At 39.1% G+C, this 25,045-nt stretch overlaps 1 protein-coding gene across 1 annotated transcript in view; it reads right to left on the reverse strand.

Annotated features, from left to right (window-relative positions):
- The window catches only part of COL6A6 (collagen type VI alpha 6 chain), a 44,345-nt gene extending 19,618 nt beyond the window's left edge, over positions 1-24,727 (reverse strand). Inside the window, 14 exon segments of the mRNA XM_040593763.1 lie at positions 2,486-2,521; positions 3,436-3,489; positions 4,606-4,671; positions 5,634-5,696; positions 5,942-5,995; positions 6,222-6,266; positions 9,110-9,136; positions 9,601-9,672; positions 12,391-12,444; positions 13,973-14,065; positions 14,162-14,307; positions 14,900-14,978; positions 18,010-18,359; positions 24,653-24,727. Coding sequence (XP_040449697.1) covers positions 2,486-2,521; positions 3,436-3,489; positions 4,606-4,671; positions 5,634-5,696; positions 5,942-5,995; positions 6,222-6,266; positions 9,110-9,136; positions 9,601-9,672; positions 12,391-12,444; positions 13,973-14,065; positions 14,162-14,307; positions 14,900-14,978; positions 18,010-18,359; positions 24,653-24,725 — 1,212 coding nt within the window. The 5' untranslated portion in view covers positions 24,726-24,727.
- Between the last annotated feature and the right edge of the window lie 318 nt (positions 24,728-25,045).

Consider the following 25,045-nt stretch of genomic DNA (forward strand, 5'->3'; position numbering starts at 1 on the left):
GTCTCGCCACCCTCACAGTCAAGAATTTCTTCCCTGTATCTAATCTAAATCTACCCTCTTTCAGCTTCAAACCATTACCTCTTGTCCTACTGCTACATGCCTTTGTAAAAAGTCCCTCTCAGCTTTCTTGTAGGCCCCTCTAGGTACTGGAAGGCTGCTAAAAGGTCTCCCCAGAGCCTTCTCTTCTCCAGGTTGAAAAGCCTCACCTCTGTCAGCCTGTCTTCATAGGAGAGGTGCTCCAGCCCTCTGATCATCTCTGTGGCCCTCCTCTAAGTTTGTTCTAACAGGTCCATGTTCTTATGTTGTGGGGCCCAGAACTGAACGCAGTAATCCAGGTGGGGTCTCATGAGAGTGAAGTAGAGGGGCAGAAGCAACCCCCTCAACCTGCTGGCCATGCTTCTTTTGATGCAGCCCAGGACATGGTTGGTTTTCTGGGCAGCAAACGCATATTGCTGGGCCATGTTCAGCTTCTCATCCACCAACACCCCAAAGCCTTTCTCCTCAGGGCTGCTCTCAATCCATTCTCTGCCCAGTATGTATTTGTGCTTGGGATTGCTCTGACCCACATGGGAGACCTTGCATTTAGCCTTGTTGAACTCCATGAGGTTTGCACAGGCCCACCTCTCAAGCCTGTCAAGATCCCTCTGGATGGCATTCCTTCCTTCCAGCATGTCAACCACCCACGCAGCTTGGTGTCATTGGCAGACTTGCTGAGGGTGCATGCAATCCCAGTATGGACCCCTGAGGAAATCATTGGTCTCCACCTGGACAATGAGCCATTTACCACAACTTTTTGAATGTGACCATCCAGCCAATTCCTTATCCACCAAGTGGTCCATCCACCAAATCCATGTCTCTCCAGTTTAGAGACACAGATGTCACGCAGGACAGCCCTAAATGCTTTGCACAAGTCCAGGCAGACGATATCATTTGCTCTTTCCTCACCCATCAACACTGGTAATCCCATCATAGAAGGTCACCGAATTTGCCAGGTACAATTTGCCCTTAGTGAAGCCATGTCAGCTGATGGGATAAACCGGGTCTGAATTTTGCCCTGACCATGCCTGTGAGTGAAGAGTTGCATAGAACAATCACTACTCAAAACGTTGCTCTGCACATTTATTCAGAAGCTTCAACTCTCCCCATTCCCCAGACTCCAACACTGGGCAGGACTTCAAGACATACTCCATCATACAGATACTGACAGTGTCATACACAAAATTGTAATGTTTCCCTGGGTTTATATGCACTAACATAAAGGGAAAATGCTATACTAAGCCACATACCATCTTACTTATCTGTGTTAGCAACCCTGCAGAGAGACTGGGTCAAACATGAACCACTTTTACTAATCAATGTGTTTCCTGAAATGATCATATAACCTATATTCAAGAAAGCAAGCAATAGGATGGAGATAAGGGGCGTATCCTGCAAGCAGATGTATGGGAGTCATGGTTTCATATGTTCTTATAGACTCCTGCCAGGCTGACAGACAAAGGAAAATGTTTATGAGAGAGAGAGGGTGCGTGGGTGTGGGTATGTGTGTGAAATAAAGGAAGGAAATCTGAGTCTTCTCAGGTTCCTAGAATTTAACTTTTACTTGCACTAATCCACTCTTGAATGTACCTGCTTTTAGATTTGCTTTGATAACTATTTTGTAGTTTATACCCTGGGACAAACAAGCTTCCTTTGCCAAGAACATTATTTAAAACTTCATTTCATTTAAGAGAATGGTACTGATGTCTTTACCAATTAGATGTCAGGAAGGTTTCCTTTCATTGTGGCTCCATGGGGTATAAAGGCTAGGAAAACCAGGGCTATCACCTAACATGAGAGAATTTTCCATCAGAGGATCTTTCTGGAATGATGAGTCAGCATGCACTGGTGTTGGCCTACTCCTTACATCATATACAAGCATTCAAACTACACTGTATTCCCCTAGGTAATTACTTTGGAAATTAAATCGTTTTCAAAAATCTTGATTCTTGTGTATGCTTTCAGCCAATATGCAAAGCTGCAGTTAACACTCTTAAGTTTGTGGTTTAGCCAAGCACCATATTTAGAACTTACCTTAGTTTTGTCTCTGCTGCATATGTGCCATGCATGTATCTCTGTGCATGCAGCAAAGGAAGAAAAAACTGTGAGGCTTCTGGCCTTATGTTGCAGGAATGCAGCTTGACTAATCATTCCCATCACCTTTAGTGACAGTTTCTTCTCTGCTTGCATTCCAACATTTGCCTTAATAATAAAAGTAACTGTCTTTTTACTTCAATGGAAGCTGCTTTCCAATTCTAAATCCTTCAAGTCAGGAAGGCCTCTGGTACATCCACCTGAGATCCAAGGGTTGCCTTGGCTTGAAATAGACTTCTGATTGTTAAACACTTGTGTCTTGGATCACACAGAAATTTCTCCCGTAAGAGGAGCAAATGCTCAGGCTGAACATGTAGCTGCATATAGATAGGAAGCGGTAGGGTTACCCACTCACCTTAATACCTGGAGGGCCTCTTCGACCTGTTGCACCCTAGGAAAGAATGGCATGAGAGATTAGATCCAGAACATTGAGCAATATGTGAAACAGCATCTTATAATAAAACACATTATACATACAATCAAATCAAATACAGCTTACAGAAAGCAGAGATTGTTTCCAAAGAAAGGTTTAGAGTAAAAATGAGAGAAAAGTGGACTTGGGATAGAAATTCTTACACAAGTAAGCTTTATCAGGAAAAAAGGCTTTAGACCGACCCTTAGTGACTGCAGAGGGAAGGCATCTCAACAAGGTTCCAGAAAACACTTTCCCAGTCAGCTGGCCCTTGTCAAAAATAGAGAGAACAAGACCCCTCTTTCTCTGAGCTAAGAGGTCTGCACCCTGTCCCACTGCACACTGCTCAGTATGACTTGTCAATGCTACTGTTAAGTACCACATCACTGGAGGCCTTTAGGATGTTTCTGCAGCCTGACTGAGGAGGGATCATAATTCCAGACTTTGGCATCAGGCACGTTTCTGACAGACTAGAAGAGGTGCCTTCAAGAGTTCCAGTCTCCAGTGGACTAAAAAGAGCAGTCACAGGGAGGAAAAAGGGATAGATTAATCTATGGTGAAATTATGAAGCAATTAAGGCTCATAGAAAAGGTTGCATTGAGTTTAAGGCTTGTGACTTCACATGAATCAGGACTAAAATTAACAGGACAGCAAAGTCCTGATTTAAAAACAAAAAAAACCAAAAAACAACACAACCACATTGCAATACACATAAGCTACTAAATTTGAAGCCAAATATGTTTCACTATGAAAACTTTAGAAGATTTTTGTTCCCTCTCATTGCAGGAGTTCTAAGTGTGGGTAAAAAGAAGAGAAAAGTTGGGTTTTCTCAATGGGAACCCCATTCTATCTTTTATCAATTACTTCCACCCTGTACTGATTACTCTTCTTACATCAGGGCCAGCACCACCCTGCTCTCCTTCAAGTCCATGTGGTCCTGGGTCTCCCTGAAAAACAAAGTAACAAACAAGCTCTTTAAATACTCTCTTTCTCTTGTACTTACACATTCTTCTTTATACTTTCCTTCTTTGTTTCTTCTCCTAAGTAATTTCATTGCAATCAGTTGTATCATGCTAAATGCTGATTCCTGTTCCCTGCAAATCATTTACAATCAAAAATTATAAACCAGAGAGATCATGCTCACTTTGGATTTCCAATCCATCCGTTACTAACAGCTGATACTTGGTCAAGGATTTTGTGAAATCATTTTTGTTAACTTCAGCCTTTCAGTCAGACTTCTTAAGATGAGAAAGTTTGATGAGGTTTGTTTCCAAAAAATCATCAAAACACAATTATTACAAAAAGTGACCCTCACAGTTTTTATATGGCTTTCAGCACACTCTACATAGACATATATGCACACACGTCTGAACATGTGCACACAACCCTACTTGTTCAGAGAGAATAAAATTTCTGAAATGGTTCATTTTTCTCACATGTTGCTAGTTCTCTCCCTCTTAAGCTTTCATCCACCATCACTTATATACTACTGTCCAACTACTTATCATCTTTGCTTATTCCTTCCAAACAAAGTGAGGTGGTTAAATGGGTGGTGCTTTTCTGTTATGTTTCTTTTCTTGCAGTATTGCTCGAACACCTCTTAAGAATTCAGATGTCACTATATAAGCGCATATCCCAGCTCTTATCTTATATTCTAGATACAGATCAAAATGGAGTTTGTCCACCACCCTCAGGAAATAGCAGTTCCATAGTCAAATGAGTACACCTGCTGATACTCCATGCATGTTTTCCAGCATGGCTTTTAATAGTATCCTTACAACCCATTACTAGAAGCCTCTCAAACTGGTGATGTAAATCTGTGGTAGAATAACGTATTTATACTAAATCCATCTTAGCTCTATATTATGAAAATCTTTCCATAGTCTTTGTTAAACTTTTCAATTTTTTTTTTTCAGTATCAAGCACTTCTCAAAGCTTTCTGCGTTGCAGACATAAACTAAACGTAAAATACAAAAGAAAAGAGCTGCTTAAGTCACTGGACAGCCAATAGAACTTAGCAATTATGCATATCCTCTCTCCTTAATATAAAATTACTTGTTTACCTGCTGTGCTGGGTTTCCCTTTTCACCCTTAGGACCAGGAACATTATTGCTAATCCCAGGATCTCCCTGGAAGAGATAAACAGAAAGCTCAGCATTTTCAGTGACACCAGCTCTATTACACTGATTACAGAGGCAGAATATGGAAATAGGGTTGAAGAGATTTGTCATTGCAGCCAACAAGAAACGCAAAGGCTATTTTAAATGAAGATGCTTGTAAAAACACTATATAGGAAATTCTGCAAATCCACAAGTTTCTTTCACAAAGAGATGAGAAGACATATTACCAGTGGGCAACAAAATAAACCCTGAAAATGTGAAGCTGTTCTGGCTGTTTGGGTATAGTTAACTGAGTTAAGATCACAGCTAGCTAGTGAGTTTCAGATGGAGTTACACTAGAATGGAGGTCCATTTAGTCACAGGTGAAATCCAGATCTCTCAAAGAGGCAAGTTACCATGACACCTGATTTTATGTTTTTTTTATAAGCATTAGGAGACAGGAGTCAACACTATATCTGACTGTTTGAAACAAAGGCCTTTGAAATATGTGTGAGAAGACTTAGATCTGTGATGTGAGAAGCGTGGTGTCTGCACTGAAATTTCCATCCTCAAGGACTACATTTATATAGGGCTCCAGAGCATGCAAGGAAAAAAATGTCAGCATGAAGAAGTAACTTGCCTTTGCATCATTATAAATTGCTAACCAAGAGTCAGTGCAAAGGATTTTCAAGGACTAAGTAGCTCCAAAAGGAGTTACACTGCCCAAAACCAAATAAATAAATAAAACAAAAATGCAAGGAACAAGGAGACCTGAAGCTTAAACATCTGCTTCCGAATAACATATCAAAACACATCAGCCCATCTGCATCTAAATAATTCAGGACTTCTGGAATATGCCATACATCTTTGCAGAACATTGCACCATCTAGGATTGTGAAAAAATCTTCAGATCATATATATTTCAGGCAGCTCCATCACAAAATCCAGGCATAAATCAGTGCAACCTAACAAGAAGGAAGGATTACACTTACATGATCTCCTCTTAGACCAGATTCTCCTCGTTCACCTGGTTCTCCTCTTGGGCCTTTTCTGCCCTAAATTCATAAAAAGAGCACAACAATTTGGGTACAGACAGAAATAATATCTGTGGTAGAGGAAGGCCAAGTAAAAGAACACAGATCTGTTTTAAGTCCACAGAGCTACACTGATTTACAGTAGGAGACACATGATACTAGAGAACAGGCAGCTATTAAAAACAACTTACAGGGATTACAGATAGCATTAGACTTTTGAAAGATGTTGCCATAAAATCTAAACATTGCTATAAAGGATGTTTCACCCATTTTCCAGCGCTGCCTTTCTCTCCAGAAGGTCCAGGAAGACCATGTTCTCCCTAGACTCACAAAGGGGGAAAAAAGAAGAAAAAAATTAATGGTTGCTCTTTCTGACATGTGGTTTCTGAATTTTGTCTGGCAGAACCCAGCTTCAATCAGATATGCAACTTTAAACAACAGAATTTCTGTTCAGGTTTAAAGCCCATTCAAAGGTGCAAAAAACTATACTTTTGAACCCTGACGTAGGTCTCTTTAATTGCACTGCACATTTAAAGCAATGATTACCCGCTCTCCATCAGTGCCATCAGATCCACTCTCACCATGTTCACCCTGTAGCAGTAAGCAAAAAAACCCCTATTAGCATCAGTCCACTGGCCTCATTGAGCAAGAGAAGTATTCAACTTACTTTTGGAAACTTGAATAAGAATACTGGTTTTCAATGGCTAGCAAGAATAATAATTACAAATAGGAATTAATAATTCAGATTTTAAATGAATTATTACCTTTTAAAACAATTCATAGTTAAGAATACTTCATAAGAACAATGGTTATTAAAATTATAGATCTTCATCAGGATTTAAATTCTACTTTTCCATCTGTTAGTTTTCAAATCTTTTTCCCACCTGCAGCACCTTCAAAATCTGGATATATTCCAAAATACAACTACTAGTATCTGATCTAGCATGCTGATAACCTTGTAATTCTGGCGTCAACCATTGTATGTGTTTGTATTGTGCTTGCTTTTTTTTTTTAATAATAATTTTATACCATGAATGGTGTATCGAAAATTTGGAAAGAATAACCATAATAAAAACAATTACAGAAGGCTGATCTTAGGCTTTAGGACTTGTTAAAGAAACTTCATTACTGTTTCAGCAATGTAATGCTTGCTACACAAACAGCAGTCACATTCCCATTCAAACACACCCTGCTCTTCTCTTTGTAAGCAAAAACTAATCACCATATTGCCATCATTCATGCAAGCCATTTTCTCACAAAACCGCCATCCCAACCTTAGGGAGTCTGCAATATTATCTTGTTGTTCAGATGAAGAGTGAGATTTCTGGTTAGAGTTATAACTGTGAGAACCTTATTTCATTTATGTATGATGATCTGTTTCAGACCTGGCCAAATAACACAATTTTTAAAGAATATTTTTAAGTGCTTCTTCTGTCTTTCTTTACTTGGACAAAAATGAAGGAATTAATTGTGATGTTTTTATTTGTAGTAAGAAATGAAATTAGCAGAGACCACTACCCTGAAAGCTGAAATGACACTCAACAACTCACTGAAAGCGGCATAAAAGCTTGTTAAACCAACAGGCATCGCACTCTAACAGGGGACACATATACAATTGCTTTGTAGGTTTTATGCTAAACTGATTTTGCAAAAACACCTAGTTAAAGCTCCTGAGAAATATTTTCATTCGTTTATAACAGTTTTTTATGTACTACAAGAAAAAATGGCTGGCTCTACATTTTATGAGATTAATATGTCACAAACAAGAAGTTTTTGAGTAAGTATTCCACGAAAATTTTGAGCACTAAGTGAGCAATCATGACTTCTATTCAAGTTCTAATTTTTCTCTCCCTCATTTCCTATCACAGAAAATCTGAGCCAAACATCATAGTATTAAATACTCAGTATTGCCTTTTTTCTCCAAATAGCTGTACTAAAATGCCTTGCAGACTTCAATAAACCACCTCAACATTACTAATTTAGCAGTACTGAACTGTACATTTTTTATGTGTTGAAAGTTTCATATTTTTAGTTAAAATAAAATTAGTAGATATAATGACACAACATAATGAAGACATTCACATATTCATTTGATTTCGGTAGGGTTTGTGCTCCTGATAAGTCCTACTGTACAATTCAACTTGGACAAATCAAAATCACCAGCAAGAACTCTCCCTCTTCTATAATCAGATGTTTCAGATGTTTCAAGGAGTCAAATTACTTCAGGGAACAGAGCAGAAAATGGAAAAGGGAAGAAAAAAACATGGGAGCATTAAAAAAGGCAGTACAGAGCAGTACTTTAATAGAGCTGACGTATCAGAAACACTCTCCGAACTTTCTCACATGTGTAGCTGTGCACGTTTGGAAGCAAGTATCTTCTGAGTCTTTGAGGCTCCTATATCTTTCCTAGGAGTGGTTTTCTATCAAAGCACCCAATACAATCTGAAATCCATTTTTATAGCTTTAGCTTGGGAGCTAATATTGCCATTATAGATCATTGTCTTCCAGGTGTCACATTTTATTAACAAATTGGTGACAATATCTCTTTAAAACACAGGTATGTTTGAAAGGTTAAATAAGCAGAGCTGCAAGATCAGTGGATGACAACAACAGCTGAAGAGAAATTCGGCTATTGAAAAGATGTCAATAATAACTCCGGAAAAATGTTGTCAAAATCTACAATAAATATTACTCACAATCTTTTTTTCTCCCTTCCTTTTTTTCCATCTTTCGGAGGAGGGGGATCTCATTGCTCTCTATAACTACCTGAAAGGACCTGTAGACAGGTGGGGGTCGGTCTCTTCTCCCAGATAACAAGCAACAGAACAAGAGGAAATGGCCTCAAGTTGCACCAGGGGAGGTTTAGATTAGATATTAGGAAAAACTTTTCTGAAAGGGTGGTCAAGCATTGGAACAGGCTGCCCAGGGAGACAGTGGAACCACCATCCCCGGAGGTGTTTAAAAAAATGCGTACATGCGGCACTCAGGGACATGGTTTAGTGATGGACTTGGCAGTCCTGGGTTAATGGTTGAACGTGATGATCTCAAAGGTCTTTTCCAACCTAAATGATTCTATGATTCTGCTCTGCTTCCTCAACAATTCAAATATGAGATTCAGCTGATCAGAATTATCACCTTAACAGATTATTAAAATAGCCACTAAATAAATTCCTTTCTTGTCAATTAGACTAAACCAACAATGACTGCAACAATGCTAAAAATACAATTAATAAGACTGCTGGCTTTTAGCAATGTGATACCTAATGGCTCATTTAAATCTTATCTTACACAACCACAGCAAAAGCATATTAAATACTCTGAAGTTTTTACACTGTTTTCCTTCCTTGTTGATATTTTCATCTTACAAGGTAAGATCTTAAAAGGAAGCAGAGTACTGTTGTCAAAGAAAATTGATCACACGTGAAATAACATACCTGACTCCCTCTATAGCCTCTGGACCCCTGAAATAAAAAATAAATATAGATGAAATTTGGCAAAAGTATTTTTATTGAGCTTGAGAAGCAGGACACAATAGCTTGCTGTGCAGAGGGCATGCTGGGCTCAGTATTTGTAGTCCCTACCATACAATTCCCTGCTGCCACATATGGGATTGATCCCTTTTCCACGGGAACGCAGCACAGCTTTCATTTTCATTCCCATTCTGTAAAGCTTTACAGCTTTCCTAACGCCAGTCTGGAGCTGGTGGTGGAAAAATCACTGGCAAGTTGCTGAGTCAGCTTAGCCATTTGACCAAGCCATGATTTGGTTACACAAAGTACCTCCCAAAAGGAGACAGCAAAAATTGTCTGCTATTCTTACAGCTGGGTCTCGATGTCCATTCAAGCTTCATGGTATTTGTCCTCAGTACAGAAAACAGGTTTGTGGGAAACAAAACTAGAAAATGCTTCTAAAATGACATACTTGCCTTACGGCCTCTGGCACCTGGGCATCCCCTGTCTCCCCGAGTCCCATTGAAACCAGCTGGGCCTCTCTCCCCCTAAGAAACAGAAGAGAATGTTGAAACTCATCCATACAACGCCCATTCAAAGGCACAAAAGGCTACGGGTTAAGTCATTATGTAAAATTAAAGCAACACAGAATTATATCACCATTCACTGACTAAGGACACAAATGGAAGTCACCTGGAAATTTTCATACTGGCCATAACAGAACAGTCAGTTACTAGTTTGAGTTGCACCTGGTTCTCTGCTCTCATTATCATGGGATGTTTTAAAATTGCACTACCAATCTCTGACTGAAATTGTACTTGAAGGAAGGCCTTTTGGTGGACTGTTTTTTAACTGAATATTGAATTACTTTCCTCCAGTCACTGATCTCTGAGAACTTCTATTCCAGCCTTCTATGGATGGAAGTTCTAAAAAAAATTAGAAAAAGAGCGCATCTCACAGCAGATTCCCTTAAAACTGCTGTCTAAAAAGGTAAACAATGACAAAATGAGAACAAACACACAGGAAACATGAGAGGTTCTGTACTACCATGTAAAAGGGAAGTCAAACTTGAAGAGTCTAAGATCAGAAGAACAAAGACCATTCTCTTTCTGTAAAAAAAGGTCTCTAAATTAGCCAAAAAGCAACATGGATGATATTCTAGATTGTTAGACAATGGTGCCACAAAAACACCCCATAATATGAAAAAAACCAGAAGTTTAAGCATTTTGGTACAGCTGCATTCCCTATGTGAAACATTAAGACTAATTCCTGAGCTGAGTACTACACCAAGGTAAACCAAAGCTGTCCAGCAGTAGCTCCTCAACCTTTTGTGGCATTTTCTGTAATCTATAATCAGCAGCCTGCTTTCTGCTATGTATTTACTATATTCAGCTGTTTTGGATGATTCAAATTTTTATCTTGTGGCTGGAAAAAACTTTAGCATTTAGCAAGGCAAATTTAAAACATGAAAGTCACCAGCAGGCTTCACACACAGGAGATGGAAAAAGTTTCAGGAAGTGTGGACATGACTTCTTCTCATCCTTCCACAGTAAAGAAAAGGAAAATGAAGGGTCCAGAAAATTCAGAAATAAGATTTCTGTAATTTATCTGTCCTGGAAGATTATTCTGTATCCTTAGAAGGTCAAAAATAAAAAAATCAGTGTTATACAGGAAAACAAATTTGAAATTGTTTTCACCCCTTCACCACTTCAAAACAGGCAAGATTTAGATTCTTTCAAATAAAAATGCTGTGGTGAAAAATTTGGGGCATTCCCTTTCAACATGTTCAAAATGTTTCTCAATTTTAAAAACCCTCGCTGTTTGAAATTTAATTCCTACTTACACCATGTCATTCATATCTTTGAAAGGATGTAAAAGAAGAGTTCCATTCCTGAGTAACGTATGTATTTTTATGTCATTCTGGAAATTACTTATATGGAATTTTATTCTATTGTTCAGCAAATCAGGCCACCTGAAAAAAGAAATATTCTGATGGAAGCTGCTCCAGTAGTTACAGCCAGTGATTTCCAAAGACATTGTAAAACCACCATCACAATGCACTTTCCTGATAATCTTAGAATGACAATTCTTCTTTTCCACTACCACCTTTCTCTGAATAGACAGTAAGCTTGCCCCAGGCTGCCTCACCAAAGACAAATTCAGGCTGACCAATCTACTGTGAGAACTAGAACTACTCCAATGTGGATTTTACAGTTATGTACAGAGAGAAATCCTTACTGGTTCTTAGTTTGAAGGCTTCTCACCTATATTTAGGAGTAACATCCATGTCATGTGTACAGTGTTCTGTGCTTGTGGTGCTAAGAAAATTATGTCCTATTCTTTATGGAATTTTTGTTGGTTTCTAGACAGCAGAAGAGGAAGAAATACTCCTAGTGAGTTGGGATTTGGCTTATGCACATTATGTTCAAGTTTATGTCAGGAACAGCACACCACAAAGGGTTCAGAAATCGCCAAAACACACTGCAAAATTTAGCTTTGTTATCCAGTCATAAGACATTCACTCATGCTAAGAAGGGAAGGTGTAGAGAGCTTTGTGGCAGGTGCTGGAGACCGTGATGCCTGTGAAGGACTTTGAAGGAAAGAAGAAAGAAAGATAAGGTTGGCTGAATGCCTGGAAGAAAAATGGGATATGAAGTGAGGCTGGAGCAGATGCGCAATGCCACGTCGAGCTGGCTGAGAACATGAAACTCACACAGATGATAAAGAAGAGAGAAAAAAAAATGCAGTAAGTTCAGTATGTTTGTAGCTTAGTAATTAACCAATTATATGTAGCCAAGAAGTGCGTGAACAGTATTGATTAACCAATGGTATTTTAGTATGTTGTGTGTGAACAACAAATGAGGATATATAAGCGTGGGGTTTGGACTAATAAAAGGTCTTCCGGTCAAATTCAGAAGTCCGTGCCTCAATCTCCTCAGGAAGGGATGGCCTTTTCTAAAACTATCAGCACAGAATCTGGTACAGACTGTAATGAAAAATGAATGTATGAGTTAGCCATAAATATGCCACATAAGATGCTGTTGTGTGATTCTTTCTAATTGATTCTGTTTCTGCATTATAAGTTATTACTAACTATGGTGAGGTGCAGAGGCACAGAGAATCAAGTCTGTATATTTACCTTCAGATACATGTTGCTTAAACACATTTTAGGTTCACACTGATGAGCACTGAGCGAATAAGTAAGTGAAGACAGGTTCAGACATCAACCAACAACATCTTAGCGGGAAGGAATAATGATCACTTACAATCCCGCCTTCCTCACCAGGATGGCCAGGAGATCCTTTGTAACCTGTACTTCCCTGAAAAACAGAAACTTCAGATATAAGTAACATTGTTCTCAAAGCACACTGGGTTAATTTCTATCAGATTACTCGGCACATAGAGATAGAAAACATTTCCCAAAAATTCTTTCTCCATTTCCTGATCTGGTTATGCTGAAGAGGGCAAGCTTCATCAACTACGGTTACACAGACACTCTGCACAATCCTATGTACTTGACATGGCTGTGAAAAAAACCCCACAAACTAGAAAACCAAAACAAAACCACAAAACCCCTCAATATTCAATATAAAATTTCAGTTTGTTATTTCAGGAAACTGCCTGATGGGTTAACAAAAAATCAACCAAATATCCCAGTGAGAATCTTCCTTAGTGATTTGGAAAAGGAAGCATTACACAGTAATGAAATTCTAAGGTGAAATGAAAAATACAAGGAATCAAAAACTTGTTAGGATGACAATATTGCAATACCTTACAAAGTCTTAGCAATAGTACAACTTTGCATTTGAAGTCATACAAATCTCATACCCTCCTCACAAAAACTTGAATAGAGAAACTAGAACAAATGGAATTTCTAGAAATGAAAATGAACAAAAATGAGACATGAATTTGTGCTGCAAAAACATATTTTAACAATTGTAGGCTGTACAACCTAGGCATCACGTCTGTGCCTGCAAAACTACTATGCCTTCATCCTGAACACTGTTTTGTTTAAGCACATTAACCTAAACATTTCAGTAGAACAGAAAGGTGTTAATAAGATGAACAAGACTAATGGAAGAAATCAATAAACTGGTTTATGAATAAATATTAGAAGACTATACTTTTACTGAGAGAAAAAAGAAGACTATATTTTTGCTAAGAGATAACCAAAAATTCATTTAACTGCAACCACATAACTGAAAAGCGTGAACTGCAGATATAATTCACTTAGTATGTTACTGGAGTAAGTAGAAATAATGGAATGAATAGTAGTCAAATGGGGCCTACATATTCTAAAAACTTCAATAATGATGTCTACTAGCATAGTGTAGAAGTGGTGATACCTGTAATACTTGAAAGGCTTAAAACAGACAATACAAAATCTTAAAGGAAAAAATGTAAATTACCACTGTATTGGATCAGGAGAAACTTACAGAAGAGGATATTTGCAATAGCCAGAGGCACAAAAGGATAAGGCTTACACCTAGTGAAAAAGGATTATTTTCTACTCTTGGCTTGGCAACTGGAAGTTTCTCATTCACAACAGCTAATAAGACTCTTGGTTAATCAGACTTAATTTTTTAAATCCTTCTCCATTTTCTGCTGAATTGATGAAGGAGAATGCATAACATTTTTTATATGTATGAATTACTTTCATTACAAAAATACTTTTGCAATAGTGTACTTCATGCAGCAGAGAAATGACCACATTTCATGTTTCTCCTTCACCTGTCCTAAGAGCAACGGTCATGGGCACCTGCATGCATGCTCTGAAATACTAAAAAAAATGAACCCACTATAAGAAATAAAGCAAATGTTAAGTAATGTCTGTCTTAGCTCTCCTACCTTCCTTCCAGGACTTCCCTGGCCACCATGGTCACCATTTTCTCCAAGGCATTTACAAACAACCTTACAGCATTTCCTTTCTGCAATAGTATCCTGAAAAATGACAAGAAATATTTAATTTATGTATATTAATCACAAAACAAAACCTGGGGGTTTTCCCCCTTTTGTTCATATCACAGAAGGACTTACAAGGTTTCTCTGCAAGATGTTTGCAATCTCTGCAAATCCAACACTCAGAGGTTCATTGTATCCAAACCCTCTGCCAAACTCTATTTCCCGAAGTTCAGTCAAGTTCTGTGTACTGTCCAGGCCAACTAATAGAAGTGCATCAAGACCTTCAATGTAAGCATGGATTTAAATTAGTGAATGCCTGAACTATATTAGTTAACCAACAATATCACTGTGAGTAACAGCAGTTCTCTAAAAGACTTACAATTCGTATCTTCAACACAGTAGTTAAAAGAAATCAAGCTATTGAGAACAATGTGTAAGAGAAAAATACAGACCAGTAACTTTCCAGTTAACTTCTCTCCCCAGTTGTCAGACCAGACTGCTACTCAGTGCTCAAACACAAGAGTAAAACTCTTTACTCTTGCAGAACTCAGAGTTGAGTCTAACCTCTGGTACTGCACTTATCAGTGAGAGGGGCTGCCCCAAACTGCCTCAGCTGCTGGACCTGGACTCCAGAAACCAGAACCACCCCAGGCCCTCTACACCCCTAGGAGTGTTCCTTCCATCATTTGCCAACTGGTGACAAGCCATCATGTACACTGGTTCACATGAAGAAGCAGAGACTCTTTGAGTGACTCCTGAGGAATGCCGTATGAGCACAGAGAGGCAATGTTATGTGGAAAAATTGCAGTGGGGGAGCAATACGTTGGGCAACTGCTAGCAGGAGGCTGAAGCATCAATGTGGTACTGTAATACCTTTAAAGCGAAGTGAGTCAGCTGCTTTTCTGAGGTCTTCCAGCGAATCATCCAGCCCATCTGAAAATACTAACAGAACCTGTTCAGAAAGGGAGTAATGCCAAGTCAATTAAGAAGAAACTAAAAGTCAAGTCATTGGAAGAAGTACAGTTTGCATTGAAAATGGCTATGAGATGGTCAAATTGCACTGCACTGTGGTAGATATGAAAGTGTGCTGGGAAAAGTGCTGAGGAGCAAGGAGAACAGAACGCAAAAGCCTCCCTTCCCTGACAGCTCTCCTATGTGAAAGATATGTCTTACTGACCAGTTCATAGCATTGCTATTAATTTTATCTGTCATCTTCTTAGTATGCTAGGTAGAAGACCAATTCTGCTGTGACTTATCCACTGAAGAGCTTTCTCTGATACCAGAAGAGTTCTCCTATATGTGAATGTGGAGAAGAACTTGGTGCAAACAAAATTTTCCCTTTCTGCAAGAGCAGCTCCAGTTAGCTGTCAACTGAGCCACACCAAGAACTGCATCCCCTCTGGGTCAATCCTCCCTCCCTGCAGATTCTTATACCCTCTTGCCCTTTCCACACAGGCAGTGAATCATCCTGCTCCACTCTCTGCCATACTCTTCCTTGTTAACACATAAGGTTTAGCTCATGTAATGATGCTAATCCTGACCCTTTGTATTGGCTACATTCCCATCTTTTCAGGCCAAAAAGCTACAGTTAAGCCTCTTTCAGGGCTGAGGAAAGCAGTTTCTTACAGTTCCCCTCCAAGCGACTAGTCCTTTCCCATTTGTCTCCTCACCTTCCTCCTTCAAACCAGCAGAAGACTTCTCAGGCTCCACTCATCCAGTGAGTTATGTTTCCCAGAAAGTGGCTGCACAGGTGAACTGTCTCCTGCCCCCAGTGGCAATGACTTGAAGTCCTCCCAAACCCTCTGACCAACAAGTGAAGCAGCACAGCTAGAACTCCTTTCCTCCCATCCTTCTTATTTTACATGCCCTACACAATGCAGGGCTTCAACTAATGCAAACTCTGTTACTTCTGAAAAAGTGAATTTTTCCCACAGATGGCAAAGGCAAATGAAGTGACTGCCACAGCAAACGTCCCACTTCTGTGCTAAAGCAGCAAGGAGACCAGAATTCAAGTGTGGGCAGAGCTAACTAGTTTGGGTGGTGGAAAGTTCCCAAACATCCCATACAGAGGCACTGGTACTGACTCTACATTTGCTTAAGCAGAGCGTGATACAGTGGAGAACGGGACCATGGATGGGTAAATATATCACAGACTGTTTGAAACAACACTGTAGGGCCTGGGCTTGATGCTTTTTGTTGCCAATATTTTAATTTTAAAAACATGGGGGGCAAGGAATGTGGGGTGTTAGCATGAGCATTATACAAGTTTACAAGTTATATATATATATATATATATATATACAAGTTACATGAAGCTCTTGTTGGAATGCATCTGAGTCTTGTTTTGACAAAAATGCTGCAATTAGGTCCAACTTTTGCTGAAAACCAAAAAAAAAAAAAAGAAAAGAAGAAATGCAAACAACAGAGAATCACTATCCCTGATGAGGTTGATAACTAATAATCTTTACAGAACAAGCATGTTATTGCTCATGATCCTAGGGAGATTAAGTTGTGATTTCATGTGCATTCTAGTCTTGTATTTTAAATTTGCACATAAACAGTATCAGAAGGGAATATTAATGCACTGGTAAAGTGCTGAGGTATGCAGGATATTTATTTCTAATAATAATGCATATGGAGAAAGTCTTGCTTGACTCTAATCTTCAACAGAAATTTAACAGAATTGGCAACTAGGAGAGAAAAAGCACTGCTTTTACTTATATGTCAAACAAATTCTCCCTACTGAGGCCCAAAAGAAGCAAAATCATATGTGGTCATGTTCTCCATTCAGAATAAAATAACATTTTAAGGAATATTTGGGAACAAAAGTATATATGCACCAAATTAGAACCTAAATTGGTAAGTCATACCTATGCTTGTAAATGTTTGTAAAAAACAAATGCCAACTTTCATCTGAAAGCAGGGGAATTAGTAACAATATGGCTTTCTCACTCCACATCAGATTAAAACTAACATTTTATAAAAGTTAAAATAAGGTTCGTAGAAGAATCATCATGTATTTTGCAAGAGCTAACCCGTCCTTCCTCAGTGGGAAGGTCTTCCTGCATGGAGACCTCAGTGATTATATTCAAACAGCTACTACAGGACATGCTCAGTGCTTTACTGAGTCAGTGCCTTATTAAGAATAAACTGTAAGAGCAATGACCCTGAAACAATCCAATGAGATCTAACTTTTTTTCACCTAAGCAGAAATATTCCCCATTCTCTTCAGAACAGATCAGATCAAGCCTTACGCTTCTCCCTTAACCTCACTTCAAGATGAATTAACTGCAGTTTCTTCTGATCATCAGTTATCCATAAGCAGAACTTGGCTTTTTTATTTGAAAGTATTTGACAAGTTAACTACAAAACCAAACCCCTGTGAACAAATTTCTTGAACGATGTTTTATGTGACTTCTGCTTAGAGCTGTCATTATTCTGGACAGAGATTCAGGATCAGGATTTTCAGTTTCTGAAAGAGAGCTCTTACCACTACTTAGAGTACAAAGACATTCCATGGTAGATATAAGAAGGTTTTCTGTATGAATATTCATGATCGTATGTATTAACCCAAATGTTCTGGGTACCATCTTACTACAGGAGTGCCTAGGGAATTGGAACTCATGTATGCAGTCGTATCAGGACAAATGAAAGAACAAGAGGTTCTACGTAAGTGTAAGGAAACACCTTTTTACCATGAGGGTGACTGAGCACTGGCACAGGTTGCCTAGAGAGGTTGTGGAATTCTTGGAAATACTCAAAAGCCATCTGGCCATGGTCCTGGGCAGCCTGCTCTAGTTGACCCTCCTCGAGCAGGGGGTGGAACAAGGTGACCTTCAGAGGTTTTCTTTCAACCTCAATCATTCTATGATTCTGTTTATTGAATACACCAACTACCTTTATGTCTCCCTGGAGTACCTAGAATCAGAGTCTGTAAATAACAAATGAATTTTCCAACATATATGTTCACATCATTCAGTTACCTTAACTTTAGCAGAGGTCACACTAAAGAACTTCTCTTCAAGTGCCTGTAAGAAGTCTGAATTCAGGTAGGTGTCCACAGTGGTCTGTACATCTAAGAACTTCTGGATGATTCCCTCATTATAATCTTCAAAATCAGAGTCAAAGATGAATTGTTTGGTCTGTGCCAACACTTGGAACTTGAATCTAATGTTGACTGGAGAGACAGCACTACAGCTGGTATTTGGCAGCAATTTCATCTGGAGTAAAAGTCTGGGGAGATATGCTTGCAATTTCAGTTTCAGAAGCACTGTGGATGCTGGCCACATGCGTCTTGAAATATCAATTGCTATAGAAAGATCTATGTCGCAATCTGAAAAAAAGTAAAAGAATCAGGAAACTACAAACATACACTATTTGTGATCTTGTCTCTTTTCAGAATCGTGGGAGTGGAACAAAATTCAATACAGTAGATTTAAAACCAGAAGTCATAATCAGTGAGATGATATTATGAACTTGCAGATACTAAGGACTACATTACTGGATATATGCACATACCCAAACTGCAAAACAGGTCACAGTTGTCCAGCTGTCAAATGTCCTCAAAGGGCCTAATCTTGTAAAGGTTTCCATGAGCTTTGCTAGGATTGAGAATGTGCAATACATATTCCAATTGCAATGGGAATCTTGAAGCCTGACTGTGCTTTATCACTTTGTCACAAGACCAGGTGATACATACAAATGTACAACAGGCCAAAAACAAATGTGAGAGAAAGAAGCAGAATTGCCTACCTGCAATGTCATATATCCATTGTGAATAACAGCTGCTGTAAGGTGAGGGCTACCTCAGTTATGTAATTGCTTGCATAGCTCCTGATAGTAAAGACTGTAATGTGGTTAATCACTCCCCCCTCCCCAATCATCTTGCCCTCATTTAGCAGCTAAATTACTTGGCTTATTTCTTCTGTACCTTGATTCTTCACATGTCATGCTGAATTTTATTCTGTGCCCCAGATACATTATCATCCATTGCTGTACTTCTGCAAGGAAGTCAGAAGCATGCATTTTTTTCTGTAAAACAGCACTCTCCCTAATTTTGTTCCTTCTTCATCCATTGACTCTGAAACACTTATCAAATACAAGGTTGTTTTCCATGTTTGCTAGTTTGGCCTAGTTCCTATAGACCATTATTCCATGAAAGCTTCATTAGTTTTCTGACCTTCCTCTCACCCATAGGAAAAGATTAATGTGTTCAGCTCTTTACTAAATATATCCAGAAATAATTTCATCTCAGAGTTGCCATTGTTGTCTCAGTATTTTCACTTGTGGTACAAACTGCCCCCTAGAGGGTATGATTTGCTGGTAAGCAGTATGAAAATCTTTAAAAGTAAAAAGTCACATTGAATGAGTTTTTATGGCAAAAAAATTCTGACATTCAGGCCTCAGAGCAACGTAAGAAATCTATACAGCTTTTTCTGTTTAGTCCACAACAAGAACAGTTAAGTGTATCTATACAGACATACATGTCTGCACACACACCCCAGTCATGCCCCTCAGCCAGGTTGTGAGGCTGCACATGATTTCGAGATTCACAGAACACCTGTGATGCAAAGGCCATCATCAGTTCAGGGAACAACTTTTTTCTAATTGGTAAGGTATGTTTCTGATTAAACATTTCCATAATTCCACAAACACAAAATTTATTGTCTATTTCTTCTAGTATGTGTTCATGTCCAGCACACACAGTATGGTTTCACTATGAGATTTTTCGTAGATCTGGGTTTTTTAATATAGTTTGGAGGCAGTGCAAAAGGTAACCAGCAGTTTAGCCCTGACAATTGGTCATCCACACTGCCCAGCTCTTAAATCATTCCCTGCCAACTCCCATCTACCAGCAATAATACCAAAACAGCAGTAAAGCATTCACTTTTGTGCTACTGTGTTGTGCATGAGAATGTGTAAAACAGCTTATGGTAGGTATTCTATACTCTGTAGATAATATCTATTTATTTGCAGGAGTTAACACCTCCATGTAGCTAACCTGTTTCTAATCACCTGTTCTCCCACACACATCTACACTGTTAAACTGCCTCATCTTACTGCTGCAAAGGTGTCTTTTTACCCTGTTGACATTTCATACTTTGAATGCAGTTCTTCAAATTTGAAAAATCTGACAGTTTAAGAGAAGGTGACTGGAGAAAGGGGAATTAATAGGTTTATTACAGGAAAGAAGGTCAGAAAAGATGGGAAACCAGATAACAGGACAAGATAAAACTGGCTTCAAAGGAAGATGATCTTTGTTTTATGCAACAAATTTATGCAGAACTTAACAATTAATGGATGCATCGGTGAGATCAAAGCCAATATGCTTTCCTTAACTTCTCTCTCTCTCTCTCTAAACCAGTGTGCCTGATACATATTAAGTTTAGGCTCTATCTCCCATTAAATCTCCCTATTCTCTGGCCATGAAACACAAGAAGGTGCTACTGCGTCAGCTACAGTCACACTTTTCATGGCAGTGCACTCCACTATCCAGAACAGCGCTCTCTCTGCTTTCAGGAGCCTTGGGATGCCTTTTCAGCTGGAGGCCTGCTCAGCTCTTCATGGGAGAAAGAGGGGATGGGGTGCAGAGCTCACACTGAAACAGGCCCAGCTGTCCTCCTCTATGAAAACCAGCTGAGCAGATGTCATTCACACAGACAAGTAGCTTCTGACTTTAAGGAGGGAAGGCTCAGCTCTTCATTTTGGCCCCCAACACCCTGGCAAACATCAGCCAGTTTGGGGGCTTTTGACCCTAGTGTGCAAGACAGGCAACGTTATCTTATTTGTTCAGCTGTTGTTACAAAAAGCCTTGACAAACAGTGTGGTCATCCCAGTGCTCCTTTCTCACAGTAAGTTTCTGGTCACTAAGGGAATGAAACCTGGAGAACTGGGTTGGATTGATTTTATGGCATAACAAACAGAATAAAGTGCATGTATCTAACACTTGTAAAACATCACCTATATGGTGAAAACCCAGGGAAGAGAACAAGGAGCTTTAAAGGACAGTCAAAGTCCCTGTAAGGATGGGCATAAAGAGAAGAACTGCTCCAGAACTGTCTCTCCCTGCTATCCCTAATCAATGCCATCCGCTTACCCCACAGTATGTCCCTCCCACCTTTCTGCAGAGGAAAAGCTCAGCTTTTTGATTTGTAATTCACTACATTTTTCTTTTTGCAACTCATCAAACACATATTCTGTATTGTCTTACCACATAACTGGCATGAATATGTCATTTTAAAGAGCAACTGTGCATGTTTTCTTCTTCAGTCTTCCCTGAATACTGATACTTCAACTGATACTGCAGCACCGAGTCAGAATAAACTCAGACACAAAACCAGCATCTGATATATGATAAAAGGCTGAATCTCAGGCTGTGTGACATCCAAGCTACTGTTGCCACCAAGAAGATGCAATAAGAGATATTACTTTATGTTTCTTACACAGGGAAAGCTTTGCAGTAGTGTCTCAGCATTACTGTGGATTTGCTCTCACACTTTGCCAATGCACCTCACATATCCAAGGATGGATTTTCTCACACCCCCTCTCCACAGTGCCTCTGTGAGACAAGTTTTGTCAACAGTTGCTGCTGACAGTCCCACTGAAGCAGCATGGTCAGTTGCAGATGACAAAGTTGGGTTTTAGGAAGGCTCTTTTTAAAGTATCACTGAATTTCCTGTTTCTCTCTTTTGATTAGGATACCTTGGGTATATCTGCACTGCTTCCTTTCCAGACACTAAGGACCTATGAATATGAATGCTAGATGTGAAGCACTGAAGCTCAGCTGCGTTCTGGACACCAGTTCCAACAACATAGAGGGAGATGTCTCTGTTCTTCAGTTTCCTGGCAAGCAATTCAACTTCATCACTGAATTCTCCACCAGTGATGAGCATGGCTACCTGCGGGACATAGCCCTTAGCTTTGCTACAAGCAGGTTCAGTGAAACACTCCTTGTTGACAAAATCCAGAGCTCTCCTTATGTAAGTTCTCAATTCTCTCCAATCTGCTCCAAAACATCACTTTTCAAACACTAATTCAGCAGGAGATAAGTGTCATCCCCGTATTGTGCCAGCCCGACTTGGATTGCATCAAGGTCAACATGAAGACTTGAAACCAAGGTGGACAGAAAGTTCTTTACCTTCTGAAAGGTTTCCTGGACAATACCTGTTGAAGTATCCACTAAAAAGACAACATCTGCAAAAGTGGCTTTTCTGCAAGCTGTCCAAGGAAGATCACATTGTAGAATTAACTACTACAGCTTCTTCTCCGTCTTTTGTTCATGAGCAAGGAAAACCGACTGCACATTTTATCATTCATTAAATGAATTGCAACTGTGTTGCACATTTCTGCCTTCCCCTTCCACCCCTCCCCTTCCCCCCTCCCAACTATTATTTTGAATATTTTAACGGTAGACAGGTACTCAAAGTTTACCACAGTTATGATATTATTGAAATCTAGTTAGCAATAGATGGAAGATGCAAGAAGTTAAAACCCGTATTTTGGCAACACACTGTGATTCCATGTACTTCATCTATGAATAGAAAAAAATAAATGTGGAAAGAAAACAGCTCTTTCAGGACATAGCACAGGCAACCTGGGTGGCTGGACCATTTACCTCCTCTGGCATAGTACGAAGTACCTGTAGAATACTGAGAGTCTCTACAGAGAAGCAAAATCTTCGACTTCATAGACATGCTTATCAGTTAGCTCACTAGCTATTTCTTGAAGCTCAGACAAAGCAGAACCTTTAACATCTCTAGCATACAATGTGAAGCTAGCATCTTGATTGCTGTGACTGGGTTTTGAAAAGTATCTTCAGCCTGTTGTCCATTTGTTATCACAATAGCAATCTGAGGAACCCCTTCTTCCTTTTCGCTACCAGCACTTAGATTCATAGAATCACTTAGGCTGGAAAAGACCTTTGAGTTCATCAAGTCCAACTGTTAATCCAGGACTGCCAAGTCCATCATTAAACCATGTTCCTAAGCGCCACATCTACATGTCTTTTAAATACTTCCAGGGATGGTAACTCAACCACTTCCTTGGGCAACCTGTTCCAGCGCTTGACAACTCTTTCAGTAAAGAAATTTTTCCTAATATCCAATCTAAACTTCCCCTAGTGCAACTTGAGGCCATTTCCTCTCATCCTATCAGTTGTTACCTGAGAAAAGAGACTGAACACCCACTTCACTACAACTTCCTTTCAGGTGGTTGTAGAGAGCGGTAAGATCTCCCTCCCCTCAGCCTCCTTTTCTCCAGGCTAAACAACCCCAGTTTCCTCATCTGCTCCTCATAAAACTTGTGCTCTAGACCCTTCACCAGCTTTATGAAGTGATTCTCTAGCATAAACTGGAGGCTCTGCCCACTTTTGGTGCTTCCTCCTTTGTAATATAATTTCTGTATCCTCTATAAGGTATCATTCCCGTTATAGTAAGAGTTCAACAAGAATTCAGTGTATGGCACATCACTGTACTGAATCATACCAACACAGATTTTATCTTGCCCGCTATCAAAGTCATTGACCATTGCGTACAAGAAGTCTTGCGTGATCTTAAAGCTTTATGTCCCTATACTTCAGGATCCATCTGCCATGAAGATGTCTGCCATAGAAGCTTTCCTGCAGACTGAAGAAATGTTTTGTAACTTTCCTGTTTTCCTACAGGATATGTAATCTATTAGAAGCATAATTTTGCATCCTGATTGCTTTTCAGAATCCAAGACCCTTGGGCCTTTTGCAGAAAAATCCTTCTTCTATCCTGATAAATTCTCAGCACCCACTAGTTCCTTCTTTTCATCATAAAGTTCATCATAAAGAGGGTCAGAGGCTACATCCTTCTCCAACATCACTCTTACGCAAAGGAGAGATGTTGAAATTCACACCAATGTGATTTCCATACACAGCCTGCACAGAACTCATATGTAGTAAATGCATATGGTAATTGCTTTACACACTTCCGTATGTAAACAACAACTGTAAGAATGTGTTGACTGGCTATCAAGTGAGCCCAAGGGAGAAGTTATTCATGCACTTTCAGCTCCATTCTGCAAGCGTACATTACTAATAAATATTTATTATCTGAGGGGAAAAAATAAATTAACACCAACTTAAACAGGACCGACCACATTTACTTGTAGTAAATACTAAACCAATGTGTTTCCACACCTTTCAGAAGCACATGACACTAGCAGGGCATGGATGAAACAGTTATTATTTCCTCAAATCAACAGTCATGCAGAAAATGTTCTACAACTGGACAGAACACTGTCCTCATGCAGATCTTCCAGAAGACCTGACTATTAAAATGAAAATGTTAAATCCTGTGACTTATCTTGCTTTTGGCAGTCTTACAATTGTAAGAGTTTTTCATTGCTTTTGAAAATATGGAACCTCAGCGTGCATGAACAAAAACAAATTTTAATGAGCTGCTGCATTTTATTTGCATTTTTTTAGGACAACTCTCCTAACTCTCTCATAAGTATATGTTTCATAAAAACATACCACATTATCCCTAGTTATACAAAGAATAAAGTGTCATCAATTCTTCATATCTCTCTGGCATTGGATATAAATGGAAAAAATTAATTTTGTTATCAACTAGAAGAAGAGTAATTTCTTTAGTGTATTACCTGTCTGCTGTGCACCTATAGAGCAGAAGGTAGAAATAAAGAGAAGAACAAGAAGCGGTTTCCAGTCATCCATTTTGAAAATCTCCCTAGAAAAAACCAAACAAAGATAGTAAGAAACAGAGAACATAATTTCCTCAGAAAGAGATTTTTAATTGTGGATGAAATGGGTCAGTGAATTTTATTAACAACACGGAGGCTTTCTAGCTGTATGCAATTTAAAGTAGCACTTTAAATTCGTATTTTATTTCTTCAGCTTTGAACACAGAGCTGTTAGAGTTTGACACTAATGTAAAACATATAACTGAAACGAACTGTTCACTGCTCTGCTTTCACAATCATGCTTTGTTCTGATTCACACAACTACATTAACTACAATCCAAAATTCAACTAAGA

This window comes from Falco naumanni, chromosome 4 (assembly GCF_017639655.2).
Source record: "Falco naumanni isolate bFalNau1 chromosome 4, bFalNau1.pat, whole genome shotgun sequence".
NCBI lineage: Eukaryota > Metazoa > Chordata > Aves > Falconiformes > Falconidae > Falco > Falco naumanni.